The 23,857-nt window shown below is 43.0% G+C and overlaps 1 protein-coding gene across 2 annotated transcripts in view; it reads left to right on the top strand.

The window, feature by feature from the left end:
- The first annotated feature begins 4,043 nt into the window (after positions 1-4,043).
- The window catches only part of tulp4a (TUB like protein 4a), a 44,734-nt gene continuing 24,920 nt past the window's right edge, over positions 4,044-23,857 (top strand). For both annotated transcript variants that reach the window (XM_079526713.1, XM_079526712.1), the window contains exons 1-6: positions 4,044-4,160; positions 5,526-6,295; positions 6,889-7,010; positions 7,741-7,882; positions 22,438-22,566; positions 23,490-23,651. In XM_079526713.1, the coding sequence (XP_079382839.1) occupies positions 6,901-7,010; positions 7,741-7,882; positions 22,438-22,566; positions 23,490-23,651 (543 nt within the window). In that variant the 5' untranslated portion in view covers positions 4,044-4,160; positions 5,526-6,295; positions 6,889-6,900. The remainder of the gene's footprint in view (positions 4,161-5,525; positions 6,296-6,888; positions 7,011-7,740; positions 7,883-22,437; positions 22,567-23,489; positions 23,652-23,857) is intronic.

The raw sequence follows: 23,857 nt of genomic DNA, 5'->3' as shown, positions 1-23,857 counted from the left end.
TCATCTTTCCTGAGCAGATAGGGCCTATATCAAAATGAAACATGCCATACATAATGGTTCGGGTGCTAACGTATCATTTGTTTTTCTCTTCAAAATAAAATTGAGAAAACAAGAACATATCATGTTTTATTTTTAAACATAAAATGAAACAACAGAACACAGGCCTGTTTTTCGTTATTCTGAATGTCTGTAAACATTAGAGTAGGCTATAAATACTATGAACATTGGAAATCAGCGCCTGTTTTCTGTTTGTGTCAGTTTCATTTATTTATTTTCTCTTGTAAAACAGAACCAATGAAGACAGAACACTGAAGCTGTGTTCCGTTCTTAAACTCTTAGACAAAAGAGAATACAGGCCTGTTTTTCGTTATTCTAAATGTCTTTTAAAGTCTAAAATTCGGCACCTGTTTTCGTTTGAAGAACATTGAACCTTTCTATTTGCCTAGAGAATTCTCAGTTATCATCATAATTGCAGCTTATATCCCACCTGACGTAAATGCTAAAGAAGCAATGAAAGTTATGTATGCAGCAATTAGCAAAGTACAAAACACTTTCCCAGAGGCAGACTTTAACCACTCTAAATTAAAGACTGTCCACAGTCCTACCCAGATTCCATCAACATGTGTCCTGCCCCACGAGAGGTATATTGGACCATGTCTATACCAACATTGCAGGTGCATATAACCCCAAGCCAAATGTGGGCTCATCTTCAACCTGAGCCTATACCTGATGTATCTTCAACTCTGGAAAACTTTTACCACTGTACCATTGAAAGTACATTGACCTACTGTATTACAGCTTGGTACGGAAACTGTACTGTTGCAGAGCGGAAATCACTGCAGAAGGTGGTGAAAACTGTGCAGTGTATTATAGGCTCCTACCATTGATTAAGTCCATCCACAAACAGCACTGCCAGTCTAAGGCCCTCAGCATCATCAAGGATGCCTCCCACCCCAACAACAAGCTGTTCCACGCCTCCCATTCACAGAGGCAAAGGGGCTACATGCCTCAAGACCTCAACCACCAGATCCAGAAACAGCTTCTTCCCCTCAGTCATTATTCTCTTGAACTCTTTGACCAAGAGATAGAGTCCCCCCCGTCTTCGTTTCCTGTCCTCATTTAATAGTCCTTGGATTCAGATGCATAAATGGAACTATGGAACACAGCTTCAATGTTCTTCAAACTAAAACAGGTGCCGATTTTAGACATTTAGAATAACGAAAAACAGGCCTGTATTCTCTTTTGTCCTTTTATGTTTAAGAACGGAACACAGATTCAGTGTTCTGTCTTCATTGTCTCCACCAGGCCGAAGGCATGGTGAGAGAGTATGTTTTGCACTCCGTCCGTCCGTGTGTGTGTCCGTCCGTCCGTCCATCCGTCTGTCCGTCCGTCCGTCTGTGGACAGCTAATCTCCGGCACCGTTGGCTTGATCGCTGCCATACTCTGGAGTCTGCACACACACTCCCTGAATGCCACAGCTGAACCTCTGCCCCAAGGTTTTCACATTGGCCTCTTATAGCGCCACCAGGAGGCCGCATTGTGCAAAACATTTTTTCGGACAGTACACCTACAGATTTTGTCCAAACATCACGCAAATTGGTACACAGTCTCTCTAGAGCCATTCAACGAAACGGGTCTTTCAGATTTTTCAGACTCCATCCTGATTGGGTAGGATTGGCTTCCAAAGTTTGCAGGAGTGCTCAGTTTCAAACAAAATGCTGCAAATCATGAACACATCGTGTCGTGTAATTTCCGTGAAATTGTGCACGCACATTCCCACTAGGCCAAGGAAGAAATGCACTTGATCATTTTCAACTCAGCCTCATGGCTCATATAACTGGCCGATTACTGTTTTTACCTCTAACTGCACGGATCTGTGTATAATTTTGTATGCCAACTCCCTAGAGGCCAAGGAAAAACCTTTGCCTGGAATTTTTCACATCTGCTCTTTATAGAGCCACCAGGAGGCCGACATGGGGAGAGAGTATGTTTTGCACTCCGTCCGTGTGTGTCCGTGTGTGTCCGTGTGTGTGTGTGTGTGTGTGTGTGTGTCCGTCCTTCCGTCCGTCTGTTACCAGCTAATCTCCGGCACCGTTGGCCCGATCCATGCCAAACTTTGCACACACACTCCCTGGATGCCAACGATGAACCTCTGCCCCATATTTTCCAGAACGGCCTGTTATAGCGCCACCAGGAGGCCGACTTTTGTTAAACACATTTTTTTATATTACTCCTCCATATTTTGTCCAAAAATCCCACAAATCGTTACACAGTATCTCTATAGTCATGTGATCAAGACAGATCTGTCCGATATTGCATATTCCATCCTGATTGGCTAACAGTGACTTTAAAAATTTGCAGGATTGGCCCGATTTGAACAAAAAGCCTCAAATCATGAACGCAGCGTGCAATTTACGTGAAATCTTTCACAGACGTTCCTACTAGGCTGAGGAATATATCCCACCTTTTCACATTATAGTGCCATAGTTATAGTGCCACCAACAGGTGGATTTTTGCAAAACACAATTTTGGAACAAAATGCCTCAAATCATCCAATTGCCATCCAAGTCGTAAGAAGAAATTGTACCCTTTTCACATTGGCCTATTATAGCGCCACCAGGAGGCCACAACCTGCCCTGCCCTGGTGGAGACCTGTGCCCCGAGGGGCACTTTTTCTAGTTTGGTTCTGTTTTACAAGAGAAAATAAATAAATGAAACTTACACAAACAGAAAACAGGCGCTGATTTCCAATATTTACAGACATTCAGAATAACGAAAAACATACGCCTTAGTGGATGAGTAATTAATTATACTGTGTCAAGTGTCAAGTTTGTCAACCTTTACTTTTTTATGGCAACCACTGCACTTTTTACCACTCGGCAGTTGGCAGAGATTTTTTTTTAATTATTATTATTATCAATTTGTCTGTGTGTGTGTGTGTGTGTGTGTGTGTGTGTGTGTGTGTGTGTGTGTGTGTGTGTGTGTGTGTGTGTGTGTGTGTGTGTGTGTGTGTGTGTGTGTGTGTGTGTGTGTGTGTGTCCTTTTGGACGACTGGGTCGACCAAATATAGGCGATGTAGAAAAGGAAGGCTGTCAATGCCTATTGGGTCAGTTTTGGCACATGCCAAGGTAGAACTGGAAGCACTTTGGTGCCATCCAGTGGTTTGGAGAATAAATTACATTCATTTGAAAAAGCAGGAAGTGGAGACAGCACATGGCTCTAGGCTGCCAGTGTATGACTTACTGCCTCAATCTGAGATTTGGGCAGAATACACACCAGCTAACTTGATGACTCAACTACAGAAATATTGAAGTAGATTACATTCGACCTCACTTTTGTCTGAGATATTTGGCAATGTCTCTTTGGGACAAATTTGACCTATCAGGCACTTATAGGCCTACTGTCTGTTTTGGACAAATTTGACCCATCAGGGACTAGGACATGGCATCACAATAATAGAGATAGTAGTAACTGTAATAGTGGAAGTGTAATTTTGTACTAGTGTAATAGTGTAATAAGTGTAATAGTGTAATAAGTGTAATACGTGTACTAGTCTACTAGTGTAATACGTGTATTAAGTGTAATAGTGTAATAGTGTAATTAGTATAACAGTGAAATAGTGTAATAGTGTAATAACCCTAATAGCCTACTCTGCCAAATTTGGCACATACCTAAATGTATATCTATTGTTTGTAGTAAATTCAAATTGAGTATCTCAACTTAATATAGCATCTGATTGATGGCAGAAACACAAATGTTTTTTTCCCCATCATTAGAAATTAATTCAGTCCATAAGGGGTTAAATGCCTAGTATTATGTTATGTTTTTTATGTTTGTTTGTGGGGAGGGGTGGGGTTATTATTATTATTATTATTATTATTATTATTATGTATCCTTTAGCAGTTTGTACTGCCACTTTTTCTCCCTAAAACTACTAAATCGTTAAAAAGGTAGAAAATACATACATACTATATGTGTCTCATCAATGATCACAATAATAAATAAAGGCAAGCCCAGATCAGAAATCACAGTGTTTCTCCCTCCATCATCATCATGTGTCACTCAGTCACGTGACAGGGTGGTCGGGTCGGGCCCTGCCAGTTCCACCGTTCCAGTGGCAGCAGAGCAGAGCAGAGGAAGGAACACACAGGCAAGACGAGGTAAGGATAGCAGCTCTTCACTGGACCATTGATCATTGATCAGCTTTTATTGACCGCACGTTTCTTATCGTTTTTTAACACTTTGACGCCTTGCATGATGTCTCGCGCTGGTGTTGGTTAGATAATGTATCTTTTAAAATGAATCAACAGAAACCCCTTTCTCAAGACCCAACAACATCCAATGAAGCTAACCTACTAGCCACAGAGAGAGAGAGAGAGAGCAGGCTAGCTGAATGCCAGTGATGATGAGGATGATGATGGTGGTGGTTCAGGTTCAGCTAATAGTTGCTAGTCAGTTAGCATTCTTTGTGAGTTGGCTAGCCTGCCTAGCCCTTCGGTGAGGGTGTACAAATGGCATCAAATCCATTCTGATGAACTAAACACTGAGGAGTGTACTGTGTATTGTTTTTTGTTGTTGCCATTCTCCCTCCCGGCTAGCTGGCTGCTAAGAGGTATAGCCAATGATGGTTGATGATGGGTGCTTTTATTTTGATCCTCGGCTAGTCAATGCACAGCAGATCATGAGTGTTAAATTGAATTGTAAGTTAAATGAAGAGTGAAGAGTGCATTTAGCAGGCAGTGGAAGCAGCATCGCCCCCCCTCCGCTGCGCAACAATAATCGGATGTATTTTGTATTGTCTGGTTTTTAGGAATGATTTTGATGCATATTTTCTAAATTGATGTTTTAATCTGATTTAAAATGTTGTATTTATGGGCGATCGTGTAACTGCACTCATACATAATCTAAACTGGTAGATATAGCTGTAGATATAAAGTCCAGTGTTTCTCGGGCTTTTATTGTCTAATGACGTACACTGCTCGGGTCTTTCAGGGATAATTTGCCGATGCATCTGTCTGTCTCTCAATCATTCTGCATCCTTATGTCTGTCGCTGTCTGTCTGTTAGCCCCGTTCGGGACCCTTGGTTATCCTTTCTGACTATTTGGGACTTGTATCTGTGTGTCTGTCTCTAATCTTGTCTGTCAATCTCCATCCTTATAGGCTATATGTCTGTAGCCTTATATGTCTTTCAATCTGCATCCTTGTCTGTATGTCTGTCTGTCTCTATCCTAGTCAGTCTAGTGTCTGTATTTTTGTCAATCTATTCTCCATCCTTGTATCTGTCCGCCACTCTCTCTTTCCGTAACCCCTCTGCCACCCCAACTCGTTCTTGCTCCCGTTTTCACGACACTCTCCCGAATCTCCCTTTTCTTTAGCCTTTGATTTAACAACCAATGCAACGCCGATTAGTCAATAAGTCGCTACTACGCTACAAGTCGTCATTGTACATGATGATGTGTTTGTTTGACAGCGGTTGTTCACAGAGAATGTTCTGTTGTCTGTTATTGTTTGACTCCATCCTCAGTCCTCCATGGGATCCTATCCGACGCCCAGCAGGTTGACGTAATGACGCTGCCGGGCGAAGCGGCGCTGCTGTGGGTTGACAGCTGACGAGGAGTCCCTGCTCCTCCTCACGCAGCTCTGACTGGAGAAAATCATATTACAGGAAAACAAATGGATCATACCGAACTTAATTGGAAGCTTTGGGGAGTTTTCGGACAAACGGTGGCTGGTTTACACATCTAAAAGTGGACACGGATTTTTGCCTAGTGTTTTTCGTCGTGTCGATTCGGTTGATCTTTGTTTTTGTTCCATTCCATGGCTGTGCGGTGCTGCACGGAGACTGACAAAGTGCTTTGGTTTGGTGATCTGACTGTTTATCTTGTACTGTAATGTGTCGCCTTGTCATTGATCATGCACCACGACGGCAGCTCATCACAATGACTTAGTTGAACGCGTGCCTTCCCCCCCTCCCCTTTTATGCAATGTGGATTGTGGACTACATTGTTATCTTTTACTCGCGGTCCAGTAATATTATATATATATAAGCCCAAGTCGCAAGCAAGCGTCACTGTGTGTTGCTTGAGCATAGGGTTTTAGTCAGAACGGCATCGATAAACAAGTCTATTAAAAATCAGGCAGTCCGAGAGGGGACGTTCTCAAGTCTATTGCTACTATGCACCGTTGCTGCTGTGTGATCATCTCCGGCAGGGAGGAGAAGCGCTCATAAAGCTTCGCTGTCCTGGATAGTTGTGGTCCGGGTCCGGTCGGAGCAGAGTTGCGGTCTTCTCTCAGGTCAGGTTTTACACGATCATGTCATTTTACTTTATGAGTGATGACTATTTGTCATGTAAATGATTACAATTAACAATGTAATTGTGTTTTTGGCATTGAACATAGCAAATAAATAACTAATTTTATCTTCATCTATATATATATATAGTGGAAATAGCAGATCTACAAGCTCACAGTGTTGAGAACTTGTAGGATGCACCAAATGGTAAATAAACAGTTGGCCGAATATTACTATTATATTATCATTAATTTTATTTTATTTACCAGTTTTTGTATCATTGCTGTCATGGCCGAACCTTTGTTGTGGAGCTTCATGATAATGGCAAAAGACATGATTACATTTTGATCACGTCATCACAACAAAACAGTAGAGGTTATGAAAGGTAACCCCTGTTCTTTGACTATTATTCGGTTTCGGCTCTAAAATCAACCGAATATGTATTTTAGCCGCATATTCAGTGCATCTGCTAGCAAGATCTGCTATTTTTGGAAAATGTTTGGAAACTATTATGAATATTATCCCCTAATATTCGCAACTATCTCAAATGAAGGCCATTATGTAATAATTGTGTCATGCCTATATACTTCCGCAGGCGTCGGGGAGGATGTTCGCGGCAGTGGAACATGGACCGGTCCTCTGCAGTGACTCCAACATCCTCTGCCTGTCGTGGAAGGGCCGCGTGCCCAAAAGCCAGAAGGAGAAGCCGGTGTGCAGGTAGGGCTGCCGTGATCATGGCATTTTACTTGACGATTATTTGTATACAAATAATTGTTATTTATGACAGCAGCGTAACTAGACGTCAGTAGCCCCCCACGCAGGCTGGTCAGCGGGTGCCCTGACAGGCGACAAACAGCGGGGCACAGTGGGCAGTGGGCACTGTACAGTAGTTGTGATTTGTGATTGTGAACTAATACTGCCTATGGTGTGTGGCTGTGTGCTAGCAGCAGCCACCACCAGTCTCTGCCAAACTTTGATCAACTCAACTGTCATTTCATCTCTGTATGTATTTATAATTTTATTTTACCGACAAAACGGGTGGGCGGCCGTGTGCCCCAAAATGCCTCTGGGCCCCTCAGTTGCGTTGTCTGCGTAGCGCTAGTGACCCCTCTGATTGACGACTTAATTGTGTTTCTGGTAGCCTATTGAACATTGGGACATAATTAATAATAAAAACATTTCTGTTTAACGTTTAGGTAAACGTTGTTGCACAGACTAGATATGATGATGAACTATACAAAGACATTATTGTTTTTTTTTTTTTTTTACAAATAGTGGAAATAGTCCCATGAAGCTCACGATGCGTTTACTTTTTAATTGTTAAAACGTATGAAAGAACATTTTCCAACATGGAAACAATTGTGACGATTATGCAAAAATGATTGCGATTATCTCAAATAATTGCGATTAGGCGATTATGTAATAATTGTGACAGGCATGTTTGCAGGAAGCGATACTACGAGGAGGGCTGGCTGGCCACCGGGAACGGGAGAGGAGTGGTTGGGGTTACGTTCACATCCAGCCACTGCAGGAGGGATCGCACCACCCCGCAGAGGATCAACTTTAACCTCAGAGGACACAATAGTGAGGTAAGCAATGGTTGTTTTGGAAAAAAAAGTCAGATATAGACGACCTGTTTCTGTAGACTCAACAGGACACAAACGGAATGAAAATATAGTGTAAATTACTTACTAAAACACTTGCAGCAATGCTGTCAAAGTTTCCTATGATCCCAATGTCATGTTCTGATTGTAAAGATCTGCTGAGTAATGTTAAATGTGTTTGCACATTGCTGCATTTTTTCGCTGCGGTCCTTGCAGACCGATGCTGCGAATTCGACCATCAGGGTTCAAATGGTAACAAATGGATCCATTTGGTTCCATTTGCACACTCAGAGTTATGGGGGTCCTTAAAGGATTTGAGAAGCACTGCGCTATCATATAGTACGTAGGCATTATGCATTCAGTGCTGGCCATGAGCAAGCCTCTCACACACAGCCCCTGTGTTTTTACTGCGAGTGGATGTATTACTGTGGGTCAGATGGACCAAGGTGCTGTGTCAGCATTCCATAAGGCAGCTGACTGGAGAGTGGATGGAGCCCCGCAGAGAGGGAGTGAAGCACAGCAGATATGTTGTGGGACTGTGCCCACTTGAATAGACTCCAAATGCTGATATGCCTGTTGTTTTGTTCACAGTGATGCAGGGGAGAACAGACCCACCTTACCCCCCAGTATATGTACCCTTTTTGTTGGAAAAGGTTTGCCCATCTCTTTAGGCTCATGTGAATTAAATTCTTAAGGGTGCTGTAGGTTATTATTATAATGTGTTCAGTACCAAGGGTGACTTACACTGGCAATAACCACTATTATTTAACTAGCTTCGACTCGGCTCTGTCTTCAACTCTTCTATGTTTGGTTGCCATGTTGTTTAGCATGATAATATGGCATATTTTTGTAGCTTTTCTTTTTCTTTCTCACTTTGACTTGGCTAAGAATTATCCACTATATCCGCCTCCCTTACACTAACTTCAGTACTGAAATTGATGATGTCTTTTCCACTCTCCACTCTATATTTGATATAAAGCAATAAATAAGCGCTTTGGGAAATATGAAATCCATCATTTGTCCGCCCTGTGCATAATTTGGTGTCCCTGACAGTCTGGAAATTACACCGCCTAATGAATTCTGTCAGGTTATGACATATCAGCTCACTCACATCGATATCCCAGTTCTGATGACCCAAGGAACCCAATCGGCTTGGGAATTGGTGGGGTGGCTGTGGTTGTATAAAGGAGGTTTGTGTGGAAAAGGGGAAGTGGTATTGAGATGAATTCCTTCGTGTGTGTGTGTGTGTCTGTCTGTGTTTTTAGAAAATATAGAGATTTTTCCCACCTATGATGACTAGACAAAATGGCAGGGTCAGTGTGGTTAAAGGTATAACAGTATAATTTTCAATGTTTACAGAAATATCAACTCCAATCATCATTTAGGAGTATGTAACATGTCATATTGTTAATAAATAAGATGGCCATGTTGAAAGTGTTGAGCATGTTAGGTGTAATTAATTGAAGACCGACATAGATTGATGGCGCAACACGGACCATAATCCAAGCGACACGGATGTTGCCAACCTACTAGAACTAAAAGCACAGTCAGATGGACAAACCAATTTTACTTAAGTTATAAAGCCTGCCTAGTACGGTAGTACCTACCTTCAAAATACAAACGAACAAAAACAAAACACAGATGGCAACCACCACAGCTGGTGTGTCTATACACAGATTAATGCTATGTTCAGATTGACTTCTTCAAAGCTACAGGCTCCCATTCATTTTCAATGGAAGCCAGTGACATGAAGATACAAAGCAACTACAATCCAAACGGCTGAAACCTACCGTCATTTAAATAACAGGCCCTTAAATATTCCTCGTAACGCCCCAAAGTTTTTATTTAACCCATTCTTAACCCCCTTATGGCTATTGACGTAATGAATCAAAAAAGCCATCATAACCGTTGACGTAAATGATGTAAACGTTTTATTCCCTATAATCGGGGGCTTAATGTAGCAAAATGTAGCAACCTTTAGCTTGTTTGGCTAACGGCCGATGTAATCTACCTAAAACAGATAGCTTAGCATCCCGGAATTCATATGTTTAGATGCCTGTCAGCTGGACAATGCTGCTCCGCTTGGTGTAGGTGTAGACAAAGCCTACGACAGCTCCCGACCAGACGTGAGATTTGGCGTGGCTTACGTCAAAGTTCAAAGTCACGCTGGAATGATAAATGCTGAAAATGGCGGTGATTTCACCATTCGCCTATGTAAATCGCGTTGATAAATGAGGGCCTTAGTGTTTATTCAAAAAAGTCTTGTTTACTCTTACATTAATGTGACATTGACAACACTGTTGATAGTGCTGTCAAACAAGTCTACGAAGCTATCTATGAAATCTTTAAATAAAAAAGTTTAATCTGCAACTAAATTTTATACATTATGTAGTGGCGGTCCCTGCTTCATCGCTCTCTCTCAGCTAAGGGGTCCTTGACCTGAAAAGTGTTGAAGACCCCATGTCCAGAATGAGTATTTCATGAGTATTGCAAACCGCAACATGTTTACATGCCGTAACCTAGAAATCCTACTCATTATACCCTGAACGGTGATCCTTAAGCAGTAAATGTAGAGGTGTCCCCTGACACAACACGTTCTTCTAAAGTATCATCATATTCAGCATTGTCATTGTGTATGACAAGTGTCCTTTTCACACAAATCAACCTCGCTTCCATTATGAAACGGTACACTAAAATGCAACATGAGCTCATCCAGTAGGAGTCAAGTCCTGCCAAGGTCAGTGTTGCCAGCAGCATACAAAAATCACACTTGCATGAAGTGAGGGGCGCCCACTGTGGCTGCCACATGACGTCACAGCACTGCCTAAAGCAAACAAGTCCATAGACTTGGCTGCCACATGATGTCACGAGTGGGGGCCTGTTTTTTGAGGGAGTGCATGAATAAGACAAACATTGAAAGTCCATAGACTTGGCTGCAACATGATGTCATGTCTGAGAGCCAGATGGCGAATTGGCGCCCCCCAAAAAATGTCTTTATAACTGATTTTCTAAAACTGTGTGTCCTGGGATCACTTTAAAATGAGTGAATGTCTGAATGGATGTGTTTTCTGGACTTTGGCCAATATGGGCTTTGTATAAAAGGCAAGCTTATAAGTTGGCTGTCTTTTATTGGATGATACAGAATAGATGAAGGTCCTGTGGAACAAACAGGGCACAACCACATTGTGGGTCAGGTGTTCAGTTTCCAAAGATGACGAGTCCTTTGAGGACTCGCATCTCTCCTCAAAGGAACCTTTCACCCTAAGTTTCCCTCAGAGTGCACGTGTATGGACTAAGGTAGAAACATATCATTGCTCTCAGCCAGAAACCTCATATTTCGACTTTGTATGTTTGTTTGTTTTTTTCTTCATGGATTAATGCCCTATTTTGTCACGCAGAAGTAGCTAAAATAGCTGCAACAAGATCACAACACGTTACATACGTTGTGAGCTTGTAAATCTAGCTTGTAGATCTATTCTAAAAATCTTGAAAAATGGAATACACTTTAGCAACACAAATCTTGTATGTCCATCCATGTCATGAAAACGTTTGAGAACAACTTCTCTAGAGGTGGCTGAACAAGAGTCACTTTGCTTCACTAGAAGAGCTTTAGTGAAGCTAAGTTATGTGGCCACACTGAAGGGATACCGGAGATCTCGCCAGTTTACCAAGTCGCTACGGCAAAAACTTCTAACATGCTGTCTTCATCAGTGTAGTATGTCAACCCCACAGATGTTATACCAGTTAATTTCCAAAGTGATAAAGTTATTTTGTGCAATTAAATGGTCAGCTAGATGATGATAAAAAGGTGAGTATGTGAATACCAATGATAAGTAGGCCTACCATTTCAGGAATTGTTTACTAATGAATTACATTGTTTCGGTACTTTGGTGTTTAAACTTTTAGCATTCCTACTTTCTCTAGTGTTTACTGTTAACTCTAAACAACCATCCTCTCTCTCTCTCAATTCAATGCAATTTAAATTAAGGTGAAGTAAAACTAAAATGCACTAAATCGCGGTGAGTTGGTAAACTGGAGAGTTCTCTGGATAGTGGATACCCACTGAGAGCTCTTGTACAGGTAATGAGAAGATTGCACAAGGTCCCTAAATAAAGAGGGTTCGTCCTTCCTTTGTTTAGGGACCTTCAACAGCCCTGAAAGGTATAATTATAAGCTAGTAGCTTCAAAGTGTGCAATATACTAAGCTTTACCTGCATTTATGTTCGTAGCTGCCATTCCCATCTTCATCTGTGTTGTTTTCTTCCAACCATCTTTGTGGTGAAAGGCAGGTGTGTCTTCCCCAGGGCAGGCATTTCATGGAGGCCATTTAGGCCATGGCTATTGGCTACCATGCTGCCTCAGTCTGGCCTTATGCCCTGATATGATATATGCCTTGAAGTCAAAGATATCTTAATGCCCCACCCACCACATTTACCGCAGGCTGATGTACGCAATGGTTTCTTTGGCACAGTATAAGCATGATAGTCAATCTTAATTGTAATTGTAATCTATTACATGTTCTTTAATAGTTTGGACATAACCCATCTGTTAAAAAAAGTTATCACTGCAATTCATTACAGTATTAGATTGAAATTAATTTATAATCAATTAGCACAATATTTATTTACATGTTTATTTGCTTGGTATTTTTAGGGGTGCATATAATTCTTCTACATGCTTGTGTTGTGCACTCGCATCTCAAACCCCCCTATCTACAACAGCACTTGACAGTTTAATTAAGCCATCAAGAAAGCCAGAAAGTCTAAAAATATTTTTTTCCAGAGATAGACAAAAAAGGGATATTGGAAAGAAAATGGATGCTTTGATGCTATTTTTTTATCGTAATTTCAACAAATGAAAATTGCTGACCTTTTTCACAGGGTGTGTGTCAGTAGTGTCACACTAAAATAAAGATAAAGTGATATGTCAGTTGTAGTCTATTTTTGCAGAAACTTGACATCAGAGAATATCAGTATTGCTGATGACGTCATAATACTCTTGTACAGTACCTTCTACTGTGCAGTGTGCAGATGTGGCAGCAACTAGTTGCTTAAAGTCCATACATCCCCCTTCCTCTTATATATTAAAATTGCCCAACGGGAGGGCCGGCCGACTGGCGGGCGGACCACGGCCAAGTCACTCTGACTTAGACATGGCTAAACAAACCCGATAGGCAGTGGTAAATGTCTATGGAGAGTGCAAACTGACTGAAAAGTGGACTGACTAAGTAATCAAATGGCAGGTGTGGGGAATAGAATAGTCCCCACTCCTTGGGGTGTTTTAGTCACTGTATATGTATATACACATACGTGAAATTTGTCTCGAATTGGACAGGTGTGGGGAATTTGCCAGAGCCTTTTCTGGCAGTTCTGGACAAGCGCCTATCTGACCGACTCGACGGCGTGGGCACTGCATGCCCTCGGGTCGTTGGATGTACCAAACACAGGCCTTCTCTTGGTTTAAAGTGGCCTAAATACTGATCTGCTCCCTGACCAGACACTCGCTGTGAAGCTCTATATTGCCATTTAAATGTCTGTTTTGCAGTCTACATTTACCTCTATATGGTACCAGTCTGTTACCATATACCAGTGGCAATACTACTTAGTTGCTGGGAGTCTGAATGGCCATTTGGATTTGAGGGAGTGCATGAATAAGACAAACATTGAAAGTCCATAGACTTGGCTGCAACATGATGTCATGTCTGAGAGCCAGATGTTGGAGAGGATGGCGAATTGGCGCCCCCCAAAAATTGTCTTTATAACTGATTTTCTAAAACTGTGTGTCCTGGGATCACTTTAAAATTAGTGAATGTCTGAATGGATGTGTTTTCTGGACTTTGGCCAATATGGGCTTTGTATAAAAGGCAAGCTTATAAGTTGGCTGTCTTTTATTGGATGATACAGAATAGATGAAGGTCCTGTGGAACAAACAGGGCACAACCACATTGTGGGTCAGGTGTTCAGTTTCCAAAGATGACGAAGATGACAAAGATTTCTGTTGCGCAATGTGAGAGAAAGTAGAGCACTAAAGTGACTCAAGGGGAGATTTTTCTCCTTTTTTTATTTTTTTTACCTTTGCTGCTAAAAATATGAAACGCATTCTGCCTCAGCAGAATGTCAGTATGTGTGTTGAGACTGCAAAAGCTGAGAGATGAGAGGAGAGGAAGCGTTGTGTTTGAGTCAGTGACGCATATCTACTGTAAATGGGTTGGTGTGCGACTTTGAATTTTTAACGTACAGAAACGGAACTAAACAAACGCACTCACTCGTTCCTAGACTTTTCTATAGCTGAATTGAATTGCCTTTTTTGCCATGTGATTGTAGAGGCTGATAAAATACATGTGTGGTGTCTAAAGCCTTAATCCACAAATGGTATTTGACTTCAAGGCTTTTTTCTTATTTGCCACTTTACTGTCACTGTCACTAAATACGTGCCTTTTCTTGATTTTATGTGGCCTATATACTGATCAGATCAAATGGCACTAGCACAGTCTTAGACCAAGATATAACTTCTATGGTGGTAAACGATACAATTATCTGCCCTTATACGTACTGTCATAACTTACCTCTGTGCTGTTTAATGGAAGATTTAATGGTACAGTATGATGTCCGAGTAACTCTGTTGGCCTTATTTACCGCCCCACCTTCCTCTCTGTACTCCCAGATGAGTCCGATGACGTTTCCATGCATTTAAAAAGTCATTTCCTGGCGGAACTCCATGAATAAATCAGTGTACATCTCCAGTAGAGAAGGCACACAGGGACAGCTACTGATCTGGGACCTTTATGGCGTTGTTAAAAATGGGTCTCCTTAGTCAAGTCGGAACGGAACAGTGGTCAGTCAGGATTGATTTTAACTAGGGGTGCAACAGTTAATTTATGTAATTGATTTATAAAAAAAAGATTAAAGCAAAGTTGTGGTTTTGTGGGGAATTTGAAATACAGCTTATTTTCTTTAAAATGTGTTAATGTTTTTCCTATAAGAGTGTTTAAAAGTTTTCAATGTGTTGTGAGCTTATAGATGGGCTATTCTAGGTATTTCTAAAAAAAAAAGGGAAAGTGGGTTCACCCCAAAAATACACCCCCAATGAAGCCATGAATTCATGACGTTTTTTAGTTTTTGTCACATTCCTGAGCCAATGATTTGACATTAGGAGACGGAGACTCTTTGAATCTCCTACCGGAGATCTTTAAGTCTGTCTTATCTAAAAATATAGAACCAATGAAAATTAACAAGAGCATTTTTTCCATTTCCTTCATTTTTCTTTGGACATACAGTACAAGGTTTCTGCCTGACAGCAACACTATACTGTAGCTCCATCCTCCAACCGTCTGTCTGTCTACCCTTGCTTTCCTTGTGCCACCGTTTCATCCCTTCAGCTCTTTGTGTTCTTAAGTCACTGTCTCCTGCTTTCTCCACAACTCAAACTCTTGACCTCAGACCTTAGCTCAGACCACAAGAGGATGTGTGAACTTGTGTTGTATACCATTGGCTCTTGACTTGACGAAATGCTTAGCGGTTACAGCATTAGCCCTTAGCATGCTAATCCATCCCTGAAGAGGACGTGTTGCATAACACGCACAGCCATGTCCTCCCCCAGGTGCAGGTGTATCTGTGTTTGCTGCATGGAAAGTTTCTGAGAGAGGGAGCGGTTGGCTTGTAGAGAATAGAGATAGCTGCTGCTTTGTTTCCAGTTTCCAGTGGCCCACTTTCATTAAACTTGAAAAAGTTCTTCAATATTTTTTCCAAAATCGCCGTGCTTCCCTTAAAATTGCATTCCTTTTATGACCTAGACTAGAAGGCACATGAAACAACGGAACCCAGAACATTCTGCAACTTAGTTTGTGTTGCCTACATGTTTCAAACCAAAATTGAACTACATACATACTCACTGTCTGATTATTTTAAGTTTGGGGAAAAGCCGCGTTTACGAAACTGTGGTGGTCGGACATGCGCTGCTCCGTGCTTGCTGTTAGAGTTTGAGGTACAGTAGGTTGTCGGTCTAATGACACTCGGACCAATAGTATGTCGGAGCTAAAGCAGTGTGTAACCTGGCCGGCACACATGCTAAATCCGTCAGTAATACTCAGTATGTAAACAAACATGGCAGCGAACAACACAGCAGCAAGTGAAATGGCCAATTAAAACGCACTGGTGTGGTGGTCAGTGGTCGCATAACGAGGCGTTTCACCCGGTCAGTCCAGTCCAGAGTAGACCATTCTCTTCTTCAGACCTTGCATGTAGGCGGGCTCTAGTCTAGACCACATGAGCACAGAGCAGTAAATAGAAACCAGGGTTTCCACATGTACTGCAGGAAGACTGATGCGAGTATAAGCTTAATGTAATGCTTGGCAGATTCAGTCGAAGGAGTTGAGAGGTGGAATAACTGAACGTCATACTATCAAGAAGGATGTAGCACAGACCCAGTAGCCGCAAGTGACGGTAATTCGTAGCTTAACATCGCTACCAGAAAAGCGACAAACATTAACAATGATGGCAAACAGTACATTTCCATCATCAAGAAACATGGACTTCTCCGCCATCCCTGTGTAATGACTAATGACGCAACTCACGCAAGCGTCCAGAGGTTTTTTTTCGGAGTGCCCTGAACACTTCAAGAAGAAAATAGTTCAACTTTATGAGAGTAGCACCACTCATCAGACAGATCAAATCAAAACCAAGGAGAGGTGGGACTAAATGCAAGTGTCATGCAATCACCATCCCTTCCCCAAAGCGTGAGATCAACAAGCGTGACTTGGGGCCACGTTGGAGCAGTCTGTATCCCCGGGTCATCAGTGCCCAGACCATAGGTGGGGTTGGCGAAAGGGCCTTACATTTCTGTGTGGAGTTTGCATGTTCTCCCCGTTGTCTGCTAGGGTAGGTACACTCCCAAAGAAAACAAGCGTGACTTTGAGTCTGCTGGCTCATTTATGACCCAACTTTGAATAATCCATGTTTATTGTTATTTCAGCTAGGCTATTTAAGCATTGCAGGACAGGTATCAATGAATGTTCTGTGAGTCAGAAGCCTTGGTCTCAGAACCGGCAGCCTGCCTTTGTCTCTTATTTGTCAGGAACGTCAGGAGATGATGATGATGATGATGATTGCGCACATGCGTCTGTGCCCACACCGTGCTTGTAGCATGTAGCAGACCTGTTCCAACTTGCCATTCACTCTAATTTTGTAGATGTCTAGCTAATAATAATTCATTTTAATTGACTTATCCATCTTTTAAATTAAATTAACTTGAAAGGGAGGTATTAACACCACATTTCCCCCCCCAGAGATAGAAATGCCATTAAATGGGGGGGGGGGGGGGGGGGTCAGTGGTTCCCAAACCCCCATTTGAAGAGATATGCCATGAAAGGACCCCCAATAAGAGAAGATTAAGCAGTGATTCCGTTTCATTTCACCCCCAGTTTGACATGCATATGAGTCTACAGACCCCCATTTAATGGCATTTCTATCTCTGGGACCCCCAATTTATATTGTAAAATCAATGTTAATTTAACTCGCTGTACAAATTGAACCAAATGGACCCGTTAGGGTTCCATTTGGTTCCATTTGTACACACTCTGAGTTACAGACCCATAAGGGTCCATTTGGTTCCAAACTATCATTTAGCAGGGGACCCTCTGGGGACCCTCTGAGACTCACCTCGAGGACCCCTGGGGGTCCCCGGACCCCACTTTGGCAACCACTGTCTTAGGCCATCCAGCCTCTGTGACTGCCCAGTCTTATCCTGTCTGTCTCCATGTGACGTCTGATCCCCTAAATCGCAGCGTCACAGTTAGGCTGTCAGCTGTCCCCCCTACGGGCTGACTGACCAGCTCACACTAAGCCCCACGCTGGGCTAAATTTACACACACACACACACACACACACACACACACACACACACACACAAAGGGAAAGGGATTATGCTGGGAGGGGCAGAGTGGAGTGGGCACATCACGCCTGCATGGCTAAAGTATTCATAAACTACTGTGCTAAGTTGGTTGTTTGGTGACATCAATGTTATGTGTTTGTGTGAATGAGCATTATTGCTGTTATGCACGCACAGTCGCGCACACACTTGTGTAGAGCAGGGGTTTTCAACCTGGGTGTCATGACCCCTCGGAGGGTCCCCAAATTATTTTGGGGGGGTCCCCAAGTTATTTTCAGAGAAAATAATAAAAATATATATTTTTCTTTTTTTGCAACTGAATGGCTGGAACATGGAAATTAACAGGTTACATAGTACACATAGTGCATGCATAAACTTTCATTAATGATTATATCTCGTTTCAGTATTTATCTATGATGTATTTTCTCTATTATGAAGGTTATTGTAGAGGTCAATTTGTATTGGTGGTGGGGAGGGGGGGCGGGGCAGGGGGTTGCGAGACATGGCCAGTATTTTCGGGGGTCCCCAGCCAAAAACGTTGAGGACCCCTGATGTAGAGTTGAATTGGGTCAGATAATCCCATCTGGAATCAACCAAAATGTTGCATAAACAGGGTTCCTGCATGATAATTAATTACCATTGACAGTGCTGCCGAAGCCTGTCAAGTTTACAATGTAAACTCTGGGCCCGAGCTAGCCAGCACCGCGGCGTTACTATGTGTTACTGTGTTTACTGCAGCCATCAGGTGACCGCTGCAGCTGAATGATGGCCAGGCTTTTCTGTGGTGTGTGTGGATATGGTCAGCTCATTCCAAATAACATGGGGACCGGGCTGCAGCCCTAGTCGCATTGTGTTGCCTCCCCGGTGGCTTGGATAGGCCTATAGAGTAGCATTAGGATTTATGTCACTGGGAGTAAAAGTGAGAGCACTGTAAATCTACCACACAGATCACCGTACTGCACACACCTCTGACTGAGGGCCCAGGGCCAGGAGATCGATGGATGTTATTGTAGCCGGTCAGTTTTTGAGCCCTGTGGGACAAAATAACGTGTCTTGAGGTTTCCAGGGAGTTGATGATGTATTGGGTTGTCTGTATTAAACATATGAGCTGTTGTTTGCATGCATAGTGTGTGTGTGTGTGCCCATGTTGGTGAGAGACCAAACATTGGACTGCATAGAACCGTTTCAATACTTCAACAATATGCAAGACAGATATTCCCAGCATTGCTGATTTATCACAGAATCGTCTTCTTGCTAGGATGTTTGTACTATGCTTTTACATAAAAACAAATTCAACAAATAATAGTAGTAGTTATAAGGATAGTCGGTTGGTTAGTTTGTTACAGTACCTGAATTAGTGACCGTATCATTACTCATACAAATATGTTTTTGTTGCCCCACTGCTTCAAATTGCAGGATACATTTGTCTACCTTTGACTACAGTGTATTTCTGACACTGGTTAGATTTTTGACCCTCATTCTGACTTTGTCTATTACTGGGGCCATCTGCAATGTCATCTTGCCACTTGGGTTTCAGAGATGGACTCACCAAAGCCTCAGTATTCTATGATCCACTAGATTGAATAAGAATAAGGTACTGTGTGTCTGCCAAGTATTCAGGTGTGATTTACTATGGTCACACAAACATAGGCGTCATGACTTTGCTGCTGGCATAACTGTAACTGTTTTTGCAGAATAGAGTGCAATGCGGTAGCACGAATTATCAGCATCTAGCTTGTAACAAGTCAAATGGTCAGATTAAAAGTTATGTCTTTTCTCTCTTTTGGGTTCTCATTCAGAAGATAAGTGAAGTCACATGACTGCTCTTCCCTTGGTCTATGGCTAGTAGATGTGGTGTGGTGTGGGTTAGGGAAAGTGAGACCTGAGCGGGCTAATCCAACTCTGAACCACTGATCTGTCAGGCGTGCACTCAGTCAGCGTAAGCCCTGGTAAAAGCCTGTTCTCAGTGTCTATGGGTGTGCGGAACCCACGTGCTGCTCCCAGGGAGAGGAGAGGGGGAACTGCTTCTACTGGGATTATTCCTCCGGGAACAGGCTGAGTCACGCTACAGAGGAAGGTGGCACCGGACTGGGGGTGGGGGAATTGGGGGTGGGCGACGCTAGCAGCAAAGGTGTGAGAGATTTAAAGCATGCATATGGACTTCACATAGCGACGGAGAAAAGAAAAAACATGTTTCTGTTTTACTGCTTTATACTTTATACTATACTGGATATTGACTGGCAGGGTACAGGCTTTAGTTTAGACATACTATTGGTCCGACAACCTACCTCAAACCCTAACCTAACCCTAACTGCAAGTACGGGAGCAGCGCATGTCCGACCGTTGTTTTCTGCATGTCGGTCCGTTTCTGTGTCTAATCTGCGTGTGCATCCCGGCACCCTTCGCCTCGACACAAGTTCCAGTCTAAAGGTGTGGAAGCACTGAGGTTCCATTCCATTTAGAATTTTAGATCTCTTCATTAGTCGACCTCGGAGCCAGTACAGAAACCCATACATCTGTGAGACGCAGCTGCCACAGTGGGACTGGTAGTAGTCTCCATTTCTCGTCTGTCTGATCATTAAACCATTGTGCAGTGTGCATTCACACCTATGTTGATCTCACTCTGGTACTGCCCTATGTTTCCCATTCTCTTTACATTACGTTACAGTTATTTGTATTTGGAAGGATTCCAAACTAAATTAGTTCGCCTCTCTTCTCTCACCTCTCTTCTCTATCTCTCGCTTGTGTTCTCTCTGGGCAAGCGTTTGTGGGTACTACCAGATAAAGTGGCCAGTCATGAACCTCTCAGTCAGCGACCCTCCATCCTTATCAGACTGATTGGTGTTTGGCTTCTTTCGTGTAACGTCAGAGGTCCAACTCGGTGTCGTAGAGCCACGCCCGCATCTCTGGTCCCAGGTCGAAGAGGCTGTCTTCCGAGGGTGGTTTGTATAAGGGGCAAGTGGTGATTATATGGTCGGCGGTCTGCTCAGGGTCACCGCACTCGCATGCCGCACTGTCCGCCAAGCTCCACTTCTGCATTGATGCCTTGAAGCGACCAACCCCAGTTCGTAGGCGTTTCAGTGTGATCCATTGCCGGCGTGGCAGGTCGTCTCCTCCTATAGCACCATCTCCTGGGTCCCGGATGCAACAATGGATGTGGGAGGGCCCGGCTGACAGTCCTGCTTCCACGCTGCTGCCAACCATGCATCTCTGACAATGTCCTCAGAGTTGGAATTGAGCATCTCTTGTGCTGCCTTGTTGTAAGGTTGGCGGGACTCGAGTCAGCTTGGAGGCACTGGAGTTGTTGTGGTGTTGTGCAGGATGTGCCAGTCGTGCTGGTCCAGGTGTGCTATTCCCGCAAGGACTGGCAAGAGGGACACAGGGGTGGGCTTCAAGCATCCCGTTATGATTCGGAGGGCGTTGAGTTTGGCTGTCGCTTGCACTACTGCTCTACTACAGTAATGAATGGGCATTGAGAGTTGTTTCTTGTGAGGATGTGGGTGGGAATAGAGCAATAGAAACTCATTATCTTACACTTCCAGGATATCATAGCACCTCTTTTGCGTCACTTTGAAAATGAGGCTAACCCACTTTCTGATTGTCTTTCTTCCGGTCTGCAGCTAAATTTAGATGGGGCTGAAATGTGTGTAGTAGAGCGCATAACATCTTACATTTTAGGCATTTTGCAGACACTCTTAACCAGAGCGATTTACATGAATGAGCAGGCAGGGTTTCGGTGTCCTGCTCAAGGGCACTTGCGGCAGAACACAGCTGTTGATGAACATGCATATACTGTGGTCGTGGGGATTTCTTTGGACCATTTCTTAACCATTAGGGAACCCAGTCACCATCTTGCACAGAATGTAATTTGTAATTTGTTTCAAGATTCTTATCCATGTCCATAAGTCACCAGTACAAGGGTCAGAGTTAGGGCTGGGAAATATATCTATATTGTCTGGTGTTGTATTTTCCTGGTTTTAATCACTGAAGCCCTATTTTATACTATCAAATGACACGTGCGCTTGTAGATAATATTGTCACAATACGATATCGTCACAATATAGAGGTATTTGGTGAAAGATTATTTATCTTTATACTTTATACTATACTGGATATTGACTGGCAGGGTACAGGCTTTAGTTTAGACATACTATTGGTCTGACAACCTACCTCAAACCCTAACCTAACCCTAACTGCAAGTACGGGAGCAGCGCATGTCCGACCGTTGTTTTCTGCATGTCGGTCCGTTTCTGTGTCTAATCTGCGTGTGCATCCCGGCACCCGTGTGCATCCCGAAGCCCTATTTTATACTATCAAATGACACGTGCGCTTGTAGATTGAATATTTTTTCTATTTTAACATCTATGAAAAATATTGTCACAATACGATATCGTCACAATATAGAGGTATTTGGTGAAAGATTATAACGATATTAGATTTTGTCTATCGCTCAGCCCTAGTCAGACTGCAGGGGAGACCTACGAACACATCAGGATTAGCTAGATTTTATTCAAAGGCGGCTCACCTCACCAGTGATAGAGACATTTGAAGAGAAATGGAATGGTCTCTGAAGACCAGAATTATCTTGAAAATGACCGCTAAATTCTTCGCATTCTTCCTGCACGTCATGTGTGTGTGTGTGTGTGTGTTACCAGGTGGTACTGGTGCGTTGGAACGAGCCCTTCCAGAAGCTGGCTACATGCGATACTGATGGGGGGATCTTTGTGTGGATTCAGTATGAAGGACGCTGGTCTGTGGAGCTCGTCAACGACCGTGGGGCTCAGGTAAGACATGAGAGAGATCGCTAGCGCACGCTTTGACGTTAGCACGGTGTTGTTGCCTGCGCCAGATAATCTATTATTACATTTCACAGAATTCCACGCCAACAAAAAGCGCACAAAAATGTGCGCCAGTTCAGGTCGGCAAGTCATAGACCTGATATAGTATGCGAAACTGCCGTTCCTGCCTGTGCTCATACGTCACTGGCTTGCCCTCTGCGTTTTCAATCCAGCTCTGTGGCCCTTACACTACTGGCCAATCACAGCAGCCCTACACAGCATTTATGCCGACAGAGGAATGTGAGCAGCAAGAGACTGCTGCGATGGACTGAAACTTTATTTCTCTTCAAAAGCGTTAATATTGTAACAGCGACGCAGCATAACATCAGGAATGAGCCCAGAACGTCGAGATTCCACACGAAACTTTGCATGACACACATTACGTTGAGGAACAATAAAATTAATGCCACCCTTTTAACATTGCCCTATTATAGCACCACCAGGAGGCACATTTGTAAAACACATATATAAGTTTATAATACTCCTACACATTTTGTCCAAACATCACAAATGTTCCTGACCTGGTGGAGACCACTTTTTCTAGTTTACAATTAAGTTCCTGCTGTCCTCTCTGTCTGCCAATTATGCTATGGTTTATTGTTCAATGGAAAAGAAAGTAAGGTCCGCACACTGGACTGAGCTCCAAAAGCTTAAGGTTTTATTTTCTCACCACAGGGGACATGACGTTTCGAGCCTCACGGCTCTTCATCTTATTGTTAAATGGACAAATACAAAAGGCATACACTCACAGTAGTGTTAGGTATTGTCACTATAGTGTTTATTATGTTCCATGTCCCAACTGCTAAGCACTGCAGTCTTTCTGACCAACTTCATTAGCTGACCTGTTTATAAATGTTTTACCTTCCTAGGTGAGCGATTTCACTTGGTCTCATGACGGGACGCAGGCACTCATCTCCTACCGGGATGGCTTTGTCCTGGTGGGGTCAGTCAGTGGCCAGAGGCACTGGTCCTCCGAGATCAACCTGGAGAGTCAGATCACCTGTGGTATCTGGACACCTGACGACCAGCAGGTAACGCACGCACGTCTTTGACTGAGTTGTCCCGAAGGATATTCATCTTCACAGGTCTGTTCAAACACCCAAAACAAGCAAAACGACACAGTACAGAAAAGATAAGATCAAAACCATACAAAAACATGAGGTCCCCACTGTATACAGAACCATCCTATCGGCGCGGCAGTTTGAGGGGACAAAACTCTTACTAAAACAGACCTTTT

The sequence above is a fragment of the Electrona antarctica genome, assembly GCF_951216825.1.
Source record: "Electrona antarctica genome assembly, chromosome: 17".
Taxonomy (NCBI): domain Eukaryota; kingdom Metazoa; phylum Chordata; class Actinopteri; order Myctophiformes; family Myctophidae; genus Electrona; species Electrona antarctica.
This window is presented reverse-complemented; position numbering and strand designations above follow the sequence as displayed.